This window comes from Quercus suber, unplaced genomic scaffold (assembly GCF_002906115.3).
Source record: "Quercus suber isolate HL8 unplaced genomic scaffold, Cork oak 2.0 scaffold_462, whole genome shotgun sequence".
In the NCBI taxonomy this organism is placed as follows: Eukaryota; Viridiplantae; Streptophyta; class Magnoliopsida; order Fagales; family Fagaceae; genus Quercus; species Quercus suber.
This window is the reverse complement of record NW_027069913.1, coordinates 608,851-622,570: the sequence shown is the minus strand read 5'-3', so window position 1 is coordinate 622,570 and position 13,720 is coordinate 608,851. Positions and strand designations below refer to the sequence as shown.

Sequence of the window (13,720 nt, the reverse complement as noted above, 5' to 3'; positions counted from 1 at the left end):
AAAAAAAAAAAAAGAAGAAGAAGAGAAAGTAGTAAAAATAAAATAAAAATAAACAATTGCTTTTGCGTGTGCGTTTGCGTTTGCGGTTGCGTACCGCCTTTTTTTTTTGCGTCTGCAGTTGGGTTTCCTTCGGTCAAAATCTGACCAATGTAATTTTAAAATTGAGTCTTAGGACTGTATTTATATTTTTAAAATTATTTTATTATAATATTTTTAGTAATAAATTTTCAATTTTCAATAATAAGTGATATCTAAATAGACTCTAAGTATTTTCTATTTTTGTTGAATAATTATTTTAAATATATTTAGTGCATTCAGCCTCTATTTAGATACCACTTAAAAATGAAAATTATTCCACTTCGGTTTATTTTTACTATTATTTATAGATTCTATGGTACTTTTTATACTATTTATAAACTCATTATACTATTTCAACTAATTTTTATCTTTATTTACGGTACTTTTCGTAATAAATTTTCAGTTTCAACAATAAAATAAGCAGTATTCAAACAAATCCTCAATATAAAGCATCTAAAAAATTTAGTTTTTAACAACTCAAAATACTACTTTATCCAACAAAGCAACTAAACTTAAATGAAAATTATTTCATTGTTAAGCTTATTTTGCTAAATACTAATGAAAAATGAAAATTATTTTACTATTCAGTTTATTTTTTCTACTATTCATAACTTCACTGCACTTTTTGATACTATTTATGAACCTACTGTACTATTTCAGTTAACTTTTACCTTTATTTACATTACTTTCAACAATAAATTTTCAGTTTCAGCAACAAAATAACCGATATTCAAAAAACCTCTTAACAAATTCACTGGGATGCTAGACGGGAGGAAATAGGTAACTATTTTTTTTCTCTAACTATCTAGTTAGTTGGCCCGGTTCGGAAACTATATCATTTAGTAGCATCTTGAGTCTCAAAGACTCGAATTTTGCGCTCATACCTCGACTCTTTGAAGCTCGGTTTTGTAGTTTGACCTGGCGTGATTCCACGTGGCGTTCACATGGAACTCGAGTTTCTAAGACTCGAGTTCCATGTAGACGCCACATAGACCTCGAATCTTAGAAACTCGAATTTGGTATGTACACTGTGTCATGTCCAGTCCCATCTGGTCATGTCACTGACAGTCTGAGCTTCATGTTTTTTTTACTGTAGCTGGCCTGCCTGATTTCACGGTTTTTGTAACTTTACCCTCTGCCTGTTGGTCACATCTTAAGCCCCTGACTTCTTTATGTCACTTACTTGGTCTATCAACAGAAATTGCTTCTCTCTCAACTCATCCTCTCTCACTCTGCATTACTCCTCTCTCAACTCTCATACTCATTCTACAGAGCAGAATAATACTCCCCTCTTAACTCTCATACAAGCCGATCATTATAGTCTCTCTCTCTCTCCTCTCACTCTCATACAATCCCAGTAGTACATTTGCACATCCACATGTCAGGTAAGGTCTCCTCACTCTCTAGTTGGTTGTTTAGTGTATATATAACTGCTTTAGAAAGTGTTGCTTGTATTGAATTGTCATAACATTTCCTAATAAAAATATTTGTTCGTAGTAACCACTTTATATATATATATATATATACCACTTTATATATATAATTGTTTTTTTTTTTTTTGGTAATGTCTAATGAACCCCTCTGCTCTATGTTATTTCATTAATACAAAAATATTTTAACTTAACTAAAATTCAATACTTTTTATAAATAGTATAATTATTTGTTTATTTTAGTCAAACGTTATAATATTATTATATTTAGCAATGAAATTATTAAAATTAATATTTTTAGTTCCATTTTTATTATTTATATTAAACATCAACATTTTCATGTATTAATATTTTTCTATAAACTAGATTTAATGCATCAACTGGCCTATGGTTGCAAGTGTTCCATTTGGCAAAAGCTCACTACTGTAATATGGATAATGGTATTGACCCAAATATTCATTCAAAGGTGCTTATTGCCTTATTGAGACCTTTAGGCTTCAGCCATGTGCTACCAAGTAGGGTGGCTTTGAATTTTGGAACCAGGACAACAGGTTCAACTCAATGTATTAAGGGACTTTAGGCGAATGTGACATTTTCTTATACTTAAATATTTAATTTTTGAAATCTTTTTCATCTAAAATTTTTGCTATGTTTTGTTTATTACTAATTTACTAAAAAAATTTATCAAAATATCTATTTTAATACTTTAAAGACAAAAAAAATATCCCTCTAAGATTCAATTAATTGGTCAAGTTTTTTTTTTTTTTTTTTGGATCTTTTTCAAATATTTTCATAGCTATATGAATACCTTTCTAGTAGATATTTATAATTAAAAAACATTTATGAATAAATTAAACATGATCTATAAAAGAGTTGAGATCCTAAACATGATCTATTAAACATTATCTATATGAATATGTTTCTAGTATATATTTGTAATTTACAAGTAAAACCAAGGTTATTAAAATTGAGATCCTAAACAGGACCTATAAGAGGTCCTCATAGAGTAAATCATAGAATCGAATCGATGATCATAAGATTTTACTTTATGTGAAAAATAAAGTCAAAAATATTAGTAATAATGATATATTTTAAATAATTATTAAGTTGATCAAAGGAAAATGGACATAATGCAACTTTCATGTCCTATTTCTAATAAGTAAAAAAAAAATATTACATTTCTTTAACAACTAAATAATCATTAACTTGTTCATTTCGGCAGATTTGATGGAGGGGCTAGAGTTGTATTTTTCTTGGGCCCAATTAGAATTAGACTCTAATATACCTAAAAATTGAAATTATATATGGAATAATGATGTTACATAATTGCACTCATTCATTTGCACATCCTCATTACTTTTGTTGTTGGTTTGATATTTTTATTTATATTTTTGTTAGAGCTGAGTTAAAATTTTGTAATAGGAGTGAGTTTTGTCTTTAGTTTTTTCATTGTTTGAGTACGAAATGATAATGACTGCGCCAGTAGAATTGTATTTGATGTGGGGTGAGTATATGCAATTGTGGCGTGAGAAGTTGTAATTTTTGTATTTTAAGTAGATAGAAAAGTTTTGTAATTGATGTTAAATGAAAGAGATAAAATATGTCACTAACATACTATACTTGACTCTTTAATAGGTTCATAATCTTTGAAGAATATTGATATAAATGTATACTTCAGTGGACGATATCCTGAAGAGATTGACGGAATCCCGTTTAGAGGGCCTGGTATCCAATGCTACTACATGATGATACATCGTAAGTTGAAGACATTGAATGATTTGAAAAGCAAAATCATGGGCGAATTGAATTTGAATCGTGCTTGGTATGATATCAAGATTATTTATCGTTACCCACAAGAAGTCCTTCATGAACGGATAAATTACGGGTATATGGTGATCAAAGAAGACAAACATGTAAAGATGATGTTTAATATGATACAGAAATAAGAAGTTGATACTGAGGTGGTGCAAGAAACAACTACGTCTTTACAATTTACAACCCTAGATGATGGATGCACTACAATGGGAGGGTATACAATGGGCGGGTATACAATGGACTCTTCAATGGGAGGGTATACAATGGATTCTTCAATGGGAGGTTATATGCTCTCATTTCAAGATCATGTTGCCAATATTGGTGAAACCCTCTATCCTCAAGAGACACATTTAGAGGAGGAAGATGAAAACGAAGATCATGCTGTGGGTGGTTATATGCTCCCATTTCAAGATCATGTTGCCAATACCGGTGAAACCCTCCATCCTCAAGAGACACATTTAGAAGAGGAAGACGAAGATGAATATCCTGCTGCGAATGATGGTGAAAATAGTGATGGTGTAGATGAGTTCGAAGAGATGGTTGAGCGAGGCGACTTTGAGAGCGATGTAGATGACCACGAAGTCGTTCCCAATTTTGAAGAGGAAAATATGGAGTACCACGATGAAGGTGCTGCAGACGATGATATTGGCATCCAGCATGATACAAATACGACCACTGGCTACAGACCTCCTGCCGACTCATTCTACGCAAATACTTAGGAAAATATGGTTGATCCTTCACGTCTTCAGATAGCATTTGTTTCTACTTGGGAAGATGGGATGCATTTTTGTAAAGGATTGACTTTTGCAATAAACAGGCGGTGAAGCGTGCATTGACAATATACGCAGCAAGTCATAATAGAAATTTTAGAATCCGAAGGTCGACCCCAACTAAATTGTGCGCCGCATGTGTTGACAACAATTGCTATTATTTATAGGTTCTAAGGTACTTTTTTATACTATTTATAAACTCATTATACTATTTCAACTAACTTTTATCTTTATTTACGGTATTTTTAGTAATAAATTTTCAATTTCAGTAATATAAAATAAGCAGTATTCAAACAAACCCTCAGTATAAAACATCTAAAATATTTAGTTTTTAACAACTCAAATACTACTTTATCTAGCAAAGCAACTAAACTTAAATGAAAATTATTTCATTGTTCAGCTTATTTTTGCTGAATTCCAATGAAAAATGAATATTATTTCACTATTCAGCTTATTTTTACTACTATTCATAACCTCACTGTACTTTTAATACTATTTATGGACCTACTATACTATTTTAGTTAATTTTTACCTTTATTTACATTACTTTCAATAATAAATTTTTAGTTTAATAACCGGTATTCAAAAACCCCTTAACAACTCACTGGGATGCTAGAAGCATAGTTTTAAAAAAGGGCTGGACCGGCCAGTTCAACCGAAAACCGGCCATTAATCTGGTCCTATTATGACAAATAACAGAAAAAAAAAAGCTAAAAACCGAAAATAATCAAAAAACCGGTATGTTCAACCGTAAAAACTAAGAACCGGATTGAACCAGTTATTGGAATGTTTGATGATAGATCAAAACACTGTCGTTTTAAACAACTACAACAAAAAGAGGGGAATAGGAAAATATGGTTGATCCTTCACGTCTTCAGATAGCATTTGTTTCTACTTGGGAAGATGGGATGCATTTTTGTAAAGGATTGACTTTTGCAAATAAACAAGCGGTGAAGCGTGCATTGACAATATATGCAGCAAGTCATAATAGAAATTTTAGAATCCGAAGGTCGACCCCAACTAAATTGTGCGCCGCATGTGTTGACAACAATTGCTATTATTTATAGGTTCTAAGGTACTTTTTTATACTATTTATAAACTCATTATACTATTTCAACTAACTTTTATCTTTATTTACGGTATTTTTAGTAATAAATTTTCAATTTCAATAATATAAAATAAGCAGTATTCAAACAAACCCTCAGTATAAAACATCTAAAAAATTTAGTTTTTAACAACTCAAATACTACTTTATCCAGCAAAGCAACTAAACTTAAATGAAAATTATTTCATTGTTCAGCTTATTTTTGCTGAATACCAATGAAAAATGAATATTATTTCACTATTCAGCTTATTTTTACTACTATTCATAGTCTCAATGTACTTTTTGATACTATTTATGGACCCATTATATTATTTCAACTAACTTTTATTTTTATTTACGGTACTTTCAGTAATAAATTTTCAGTTTTAGCAATATAAAATAAGCAGTATTTAAATAAACCCACAGTATAAAGCATCTAAAAAATTTAATTTTTAACCACTCAAAATATTACTTTATACAGCAAAGCAACTAAACTTAAATGAAAATTATTTCATTGTTCAGCTTATTTTTGCTGAATACCAATGAAAAATGAAAATTATTTCACTATTCAGCTTATTTTTACTACTATTCATAACCTCACTGTACTTTTAATACTATTTATGAACCTACTATACTATTTTAGTTAATTTTTACCTTTATTTACATTACATTCAATAATAAATTTTCAGTTTAATAACCGGTATTCAAAAACCCCTTAACAACTCACTGGGATGCTAGAAGCATAGTTTTAAAAAAGGGCTGGACCGGCCAGTTCAACCGAAAACCGGCCATTAATCTGGTCCTATTATGACAAATAACAGAAAAAAAAAAGCTAAAAACCGAAAATAATCAAAAAACCGGTATGTTCAACCGTAAAAACTAAGAACCGGATTGAACCAGTTATTGGAATGTTTGATGATAGATCAAAACACTGTCGTTTTAAACAACTACAACAAAAAGAGGGGAAAAAAAAAGAATATGAAATATAGGTAAAAAAAAAAAAATTAGAACCGTGATGTGTTTTACANAGCTCATGGATAAATATAGAGGATTATACCAGACTTTGGAAGCACTGATGTGGAGCAATTTTGATATAAAATGTGTAAAAATGGTAGTTATTTGTATTATACATGAGTTTTCACATACTGATGTGAATGCTCTTAGTGGGGTTATTTGCATGCCAATCCTAGATAACCACAACACTTCGACACCTGATTTAAACCAAAAAAAAAAATTGGAACAAATTATATAAGTACCAAAATATATAAATATAATAATAAACCAACCTTACTACAACTTTGTTATTATCTATTGTTAATTTAATACTTTTTTTATTAGAGTTAATTTGATATTTAATAGATATAACTTCTTTTATATAAGTTGTAGATTAATTTTCTAAATACAGTATAAGAAAACTAAATTCATATATATATATATATATATATTAAAACTAAATATTATTAGTCATAAATTTTTTTTTTTTATAATTGTAAAATTATAAAATAAATATTTATGACGTTATGGTCAGACCCTCGGTTTGACTTCGGTTGGACTAAAAAAACTGATAACTAGTCCATTTGTCGGTTCTTTAACCATACCAATTTTTAAAATCATGACTAGAAGTGCTAATGGCCCCGGAGAAGCACACTGACTCAATTCAATAATGACCCCAGATTTAAAAATAAAATAAAATAAAATAAAAAAGTACTGCCTCACGTTTGTACACGAGAATTAATAAAATGCTGATTTTGTTTTGTTTTGTTTTTGTTTTTTTTTTTTTGGGAATTCATTTTGCATTTTAATGTTGGGGGAGAGTTTGATTTGGTTGTGGGTGATTAGCGAAACGGGTTTCATTGGATTCCGTGGCAATGTAGTGACTCTAGTGAGAGAAATGACACTTCCGAATGTGAGCAAAAAAAAAAAGTCAATCTTGGAATGATTGAGAATTTGAGACCAAAACTGAAGCATATGAATGAAGAGAAGTGAGAGAGATAGAGTTAACTTTTGGCTAGAGGAAAGGGAATCGATTGGAAAATTTTGGCTAAACACTATAGTTTTGGGTTAAAAAAATACAAATAAAATAGATATTAAAAATTAGAAAAATAAACCCTAAAAATACAATAAAAATGATAAATATTTAAAAATTCTATACAGTCCACTTCAATCATATTTAGTCTACTTTGGTCTTATTACGTCTACTTTGGTCCACCACATTTATTGTGAACTTTTGGCAAGGGGAAAGGGAAACAATCCAAAAATTCTATACGTCCACTTCAATCATATTCAGTCCATTTTGGTACTATTACATCTACTTTAGTCCACCACATTTATTGCGGGTAAAGCTCACTTCTAGAGACATGAATCTCAGTCCTTACCCTCTACCTCACAAGAACTTAGTACTTGCGGTTTGACTATCAAACCAAGGGTATATGATAGTATTGTTGCTACACTTTTAATTTTAAATTGCAGTATAGATAGATAAAAATGTCAAATAATATTTAAATGAAATTAAGATGGAGGGGGTAACCCAAACAAAAACCAGAAGGACTATATATATCATGGTTTTAAAAACCAAACTGGGGCAAAATCAGAATTGCATCCGGTTTCCAATTTTGACCAGTTGTTGACTAGACCGGACTGATAACCGGCTCTCGGTTGAAACGGTCGGACCGGCCGGGACCTGTGTTTTAAAACCATGCTATATATATACATTTTGGCCTAGATATACTGCGACAGAGCTAAAAAGCCAAAATTTCCCAAACAAAAACAAAAGAGAAGAGAAGCAACAAAGCAGCTAATAATAGCACCAAAAGAAAGGTAATCGGCATCCCTCCTCCGTTGAAGAAAATGCCCCAAACGAGAGAAGCACCGATCCTACGCCATAGGAATAAGTACCATCTTCCTTACGACATCGTGCTGAACATTCTGACAAGACTACCGGTGAAATCAGTGATGAGATTAAGGTGCGTTTCCAAATCCTTGGACTCTTCAATAACCAGTCCCCATTTCATCTCCACCCACCTTAATAATATCAACAACAAAGATGATGATGATGATGATCATCGTTACCTCATACACATGCCGGCTTCTTCTCCTCCTACTCGTAGTATTAACAGGTCAATCTGTACGGTCGCTTTGGACCGCACGTTCGATGCGATTTCGGAAGTTAGAATTCCATCTGATTTTTCTTCCAACGTTGACGATATAGTCGGTTCCTGCAATGGCTTATTGTGTCTCGTCGATTACACTAATAATATATATTTGTGGAACCCCAGTGTTAGAAAATTCAAGAAGTTGCCTCATACTTGCTTAAAAAACTTAAACTATGCTACACTCGGATTTGCTTATCATTCCCAGAATAATGATTACAAGGTTGTCAGGATTGCATATGCTAGTTGGTTGCCAGCCCTGCCTCTGCCTCCATCTGAGATTGAGGTGTACACGTTAAGTTCGGATTCATGGAGAAGGGTTGGAATCGATTTCACAACCAATGGTGTGTTCTTTACCAAAAATCATCTTTTGACAACCCCATTGGTTAGTGGAGCTTTGCACTGGATGGCAGTAGAAGAAATTCATAACTGTGAAATGATTATATCATTTGATGTCAATAGTGAGGAATTCAGAAAGCTAGCACAGCCTCATGGTTCTATTGATGACAACAACATTAACAGATGTCTTGCATCATTCAAGGGGAAACTGGCTTTCATTACATGTGGACATGGTGTACAACTTGGTTTTCAACACTCCATATGGGTGATGAGGGAGTATGGTGTGGTTGAGTCTTGGAATAAACTTTTTGTGCTACCACTTGAAACACCATCTGTTTGCGTTGCCTTTACCGAGTATGGTTCACTTCTGATTTTTATGGACTTAAGCACTGCAGTAGAGAATTATGAATTTCAGTTTCTTTTAATTGACACTGAAACTCGACAGGAGAAAAGGGATCCAGATATCCAATGTGTTTCAACTGTAGCTGCTTTCATGGAGAGCCTTGTTTTACTTGATGGAGCAAATGTGGTGTCTTACTAAGCAGATGGTTGCATATAAGAAGTGAAGTCATTAGTGGTATTCCTTTTCCTTTAGTAGAAGGCATGATGGAATTGCTAAAACCTTGATTTTAATCCCAGGTTTACATTACTCTTTTGTGGCTTTATTATATGTTAGTATTTGATACTTGCATGTGGATTGGTTGTCGTGCACATACTTAAGTACAGTAATGTTAACAAAAACAATACTCGGTCAATGTAACCCATCTTTGCTTGCGTGTTCCTTTGGTAGTGCTACAAAGAACTAGATTAGAGCTTTCCTGACTTCAATTTAAAAGTAGAAATGACCAAAAACCAAAAGAGAATAGGAGTAGCCAAGTGTTTCTCTGGTGAGCATTTTACCATTCCAAGATCATGTTCTTACTTCCGTGGTCTTTGTTGGTTTGTGTACTGTAATTAATCTTAATATTGACATTAATAAGCTAATTTATTTGACAGATGATCGGTTCCAAGATATCTTATCTTGCTATATTACCCTATCTCTAGCCTTTGAGAGATGAATCTTAATAAGGACTTCTGTTATGTTTTGCTTAGGTGGGTTCAATGGCATGTTTATTGTCAGTAGATGTGAATCAAAAAATTTAGGTGGTTAAATGTGGTATTTCTGTTAGTGCTGTTTTTTTATTTTTTATTTTTTATTTTTTTTGAGGTAAGTAAAATTTATGTTATTATAAAAAAAACTTCACCTAGCACATGGGATATGTACTGGTGGGGTACTACAATCCTGGAAAGGTACAGCAATCAATAAATCGATAAAACTAGAGAAAGAACGACTTCTTACGGAAGCCATACACTCATACAATAGGCGTAGAAAAAGAAATTTCACATCCAGTCTTGACTGTTGGTACTGTTGTGCTCTATATCCTAAAACATGCCATGGTTTATGCTACTAAGGAAATTTTTTTTTTTCTCCTGATAATTAAATAATACTTCATTGATGAAAAAAAAAAAAGGTAACACAAAGAACCACAGCACACAGGCAGTGTGCTAAGGATACAAACAGGAATTTGTTCACCAAACTTGTTTAATTAATGAGGAAGAGTTTAAAGGCATATATAGCTGTTAGGTTCTGACTTCTGAGGTACATTTATTTTTCTCCTAGGCGTTGATTGGAATTTATTGACCCTATTTATTAATGAGAAAATATGGTTGATGAAGTATATGTATACCACTTTAGTTGTATGTCATCCCAAGTTGGAACAACCAAATATTAAGTTCTTATAATATATATATATATATATATTTGTGCAAAATTAGCTGTGCCACTTGGCATAGTGTGAGATATTGACAATACATTTTTAAATGGTTATTGCGTTTTGGGGTTGAGGAGTGACTTATTTGGAGGAGGGTGGTAGCTATGAAGTTTGGGGAAGATTGGGCTGGATGGACTTCTAAGTTGGGCAGGGGTGTATATGGTTGTGCCGTTGTGGTTTGTGGAGAGGTATTCAAATGGGTTGGGGGCATTTAGCCAAAACACTTTGTTTGAGATTTGGGTGGGGAATAGGCTGAAATTCTGGCATGATTAGTGGCATAATGGTGTTAAGTAGTCACACAAGATTGCTGCTGGAGCTGTATTCTAGGCTGAAATATAAGGAAGATAGGGGCTGGCGGAAGATTGTTAACAGTGGGAGTAAAGTGAGGGGTTCTGCACCATGACTTTTTGGAAAAGCTTAAGAAGGTAGTTGACCATATCAGAATTTTTTTTCCCTTTCTAAGTTATTTATTTTTACGCATTTGATGTTGAAGGATTTTATATTGTTTGATGCTAGAGAGGACATGCATGACTTTTTATTTTGTTTTTTTGTGTTTTTTTTTTAAATCATGATCCTTGGTTTGGAGAGGTCCCACTGTCCCAATAATGTTGTATCCAAATTTCTTTGTGATAGTTTTGGTAAGATTGCAACATTGGCTTTTTATTTCGTTGCATTGGCTTCTTCATCATAGGCAAAGATTTTTAGAAGCAGAGCAGAGTTGGGGGCACTAGAGTTAGTGTCTTCCTTTTCTTAACTGTTGGATTCAGTGAATGTGTATGTTGTAGGAAAGTTTGATGTCCAATCTTATTGTAGGGCTTCGAAAGCACCTTTGGAGCTATGTTTCCGCGGAGTCCAAAGGTGTCCTCTAGTGTTTCTTTGTGCAAGACTGCAGCTTTAGGGATGATTTTTAGTAGCAAGGAGTATCTTGAAAAACTCAAAGTTTTACCTCATTAAATCTCTTTTAAGATTTACAACAAACTTCTTATTTGTTGAAAAACCCCATATAATTTGTGCCGTAACTTCTAATTAACCCCTTAAACCACCCTATCTTGAAACCTTTGTGTTGCTTTCCTGAAAATTGGTGTGACTTGTTTCTGCACAATTTGTTAAATTTCTTTTCTCTAACCCTGCTATTACATTCAAAATACAAGCTCTAAACCCTTGTACAATTCCAAGCCCTTTACCTGCTGGATTCAGTGAATGTGTAACTTGTAGGAGAGGATGAAATGGTTTGGAATTTAATGAAATATAGAAGTTTGTAGGGCTACCAGAGTGCCTATTGGACCTCTGTTTGAGTGGAGTCCAAATGTGTCCTCTAAAGTTTTCTTGTGCAAGACTGCAGCTTTAGGGAAAATTTTAATAGTAAAGACTATCCTCAATAAAAAATTATTATCTTGGACCGGTTTTTGTCGAAGTGAAGTGGAGAGAAACTGTTAATAAGCTGTCACTGTAGTGTTTAGTTGCACTTAGGTTGTGGCCGCATATATTTCCTTGTTTCGGGTTTAGGGCTGCTGCCTAAGTAGTTTATTGAGATACTTGGATGGTGGGAAGGAAGGTGCGGGAGGCACAGCAATAGTGGGATTTGGAATGATTATATCACTTATCCTAAAATGGTGTAAATGGTAAAAGAGATTTGCACTTTTGAGGGTGCTAAGAATAGCTGATTTTTTTATCCCCTTTTTGGGTCAAAGGCTCTTTTATCCCATCCCATTTTTAGTTTGGTTCAGGTTCACTTCTTGGCTTTTCCTCGTTCTGTATTTATTTCTTCAAGTATTTAGAATCTTGATCGTAAAAATAACAGCTGCATCTTCAGTTAAATTCACCAATTTTGTATCCTGGTGTGGTTTATTGAAAGATGAGCAAAGGAATAAACAATGAGAGGACGCCTGTGACGTGAACTAGAATACTGTTTAGGCTTTTCTCTGGTAGTTACTAGTTACATTCGCATGCTAGAATTCTAGTTCAATCTGCGTGCGGAGATTATTCAAAAATCACTTAAAATAGGTACTTACAAGTGTTTCAGATCATGGTTTGGTATTGCAATTTGTCTTAAATAACACATTCTTTACCTCTTTTTACGTTGTGCGATAAGTAACACCACACAAAAAATTCATAGTCATTTAGACAGGTCATGGAACTTTATTCATTGTGTTTAGAGGTCTGCTTTGTGGATTTTAATTCTCATGTCAAGGGTCCGGTTCCAGCAGATAAAAAGGTGCTTGTGTGTCCTGGTAAAAAATGTTCATTTTGAGCTCTAGCCGATACAGCCACACAGGTTTGTATAGCAGATCCCCCAGCTATTCATGTGTTCCTTTTATTTGATTCATCAACGTATTGAATTAATTTTGTTGTTCATAGCTATTACTATTATCTGTAGCTTGGTATCACTAATCAGTTCACAATGTACAACCGAGTGACCTAAAGGCGTTTGATCTTAGCCAAGTTATTTGCAGAAGCCACTTTTTGTCTCATCTTTAGTAAAATAAGCTGGCTTAGTCCACAATGTAATGCAATTTATTAGATTGTGCCTTATAGCATAACAACATAGTTGTACTTGTACACTGATGAATTATCACTAGTCTTTAAGAAAAATGAAATTGAATCTAAATGGATAATGGCTTTGTTATTTGGCTTTAGAATTTAGATAGTAATATTTTTCCTTTTTGGGACGGGGGAGCATAAAAATTCATGTGATTTGCCCTAGATCACAGATATTATCTTGAATTTTGAAGTGTGATACATTATCTTCCCATTGTACAAATTAAAATGAAAAATATTAATTAGTGAAGGAAAAGCCGAATACCACATTGTCACCTTTCCAATTCATCACCTATCACAACTATGATTTGGGCACTTTCTCCTTAGTTGACTGATGGTCATTTGCAGAGTCCATTTTGCTGGTGTAGAATTATTCTATTAAACACAACTATTTGATGTTCAAAATGTTTGAAATGCCATGTTAAAGTGGTGCTACTGGGTTCGGGTTTATTAAGTTATATTCCCTATAATAAACCGCCCTAATTCAAGTTATTCTGCTTTTTAAAAAATTGCTTTTGAACCAAATCAAAGACCAAAAAAACCTACAATTTTGGTCTTATTTGTGTCAGTTTTGTCATTCAACCTTAGAATCAAGGTACTTCAACTAGTAATTGTCTCTTAACTTTCAAAATTAAAACAATTTATTTTTCATTTTTCAATAAAACAATTTTATCATTATAAATTGACTTGATTAAGAACAAAAAAT

At 32.8% G+C, this 13,720-nt stretch overlaps 1 protein-coding gene across 2 annotated transcripts; it reads left to right on the top strand.

Annotated features, from left to right (window-relative positions):
• The first annotated feature begins 7,910 nt into the window (after positions 1–7,910).
• Positions 7,911–9,446, top strand: LOC112029548 (F-box/kelch-repeat protein At3g06240). Of its 2 annotated transcripts, XM_024062232.2 has the most exons (2): positions 7,911–9,019; positions 9,111–9,446. In XM_024062232.2, exons 1-2 carry the CDS (start codon positions 8,025–8,027, stop codon positions 9,148–9,150), a joined length of 1,035 nt encoding a protein of 344 aa, XP_023918000.1. In that variant the 5' UTR covers positions 7,911–8,024; the 3' UTR covers positions 9,151–9,446. The 2 variants fall into 2 exon arrangements, with proteins under 2 accessions (XP_023918000.1, XP_023917999.1); XM_024062231.2 differs by having other exon boundaries at positions 7,911–9,446.
• The last annotated feature ends 4,274 nt before the right edge of the window (positions 9,447–13,720 follow it).

What these genes read in the sequence shown, in the direction of transcription:
- LOC112029548 (XM_024062231.2), top strand. Translation starts at nt 8,025, where the DNA reads ATGCCCCAAACGAGAGAAGCACCGATCCTACGCCATAGGAATAAGTAC.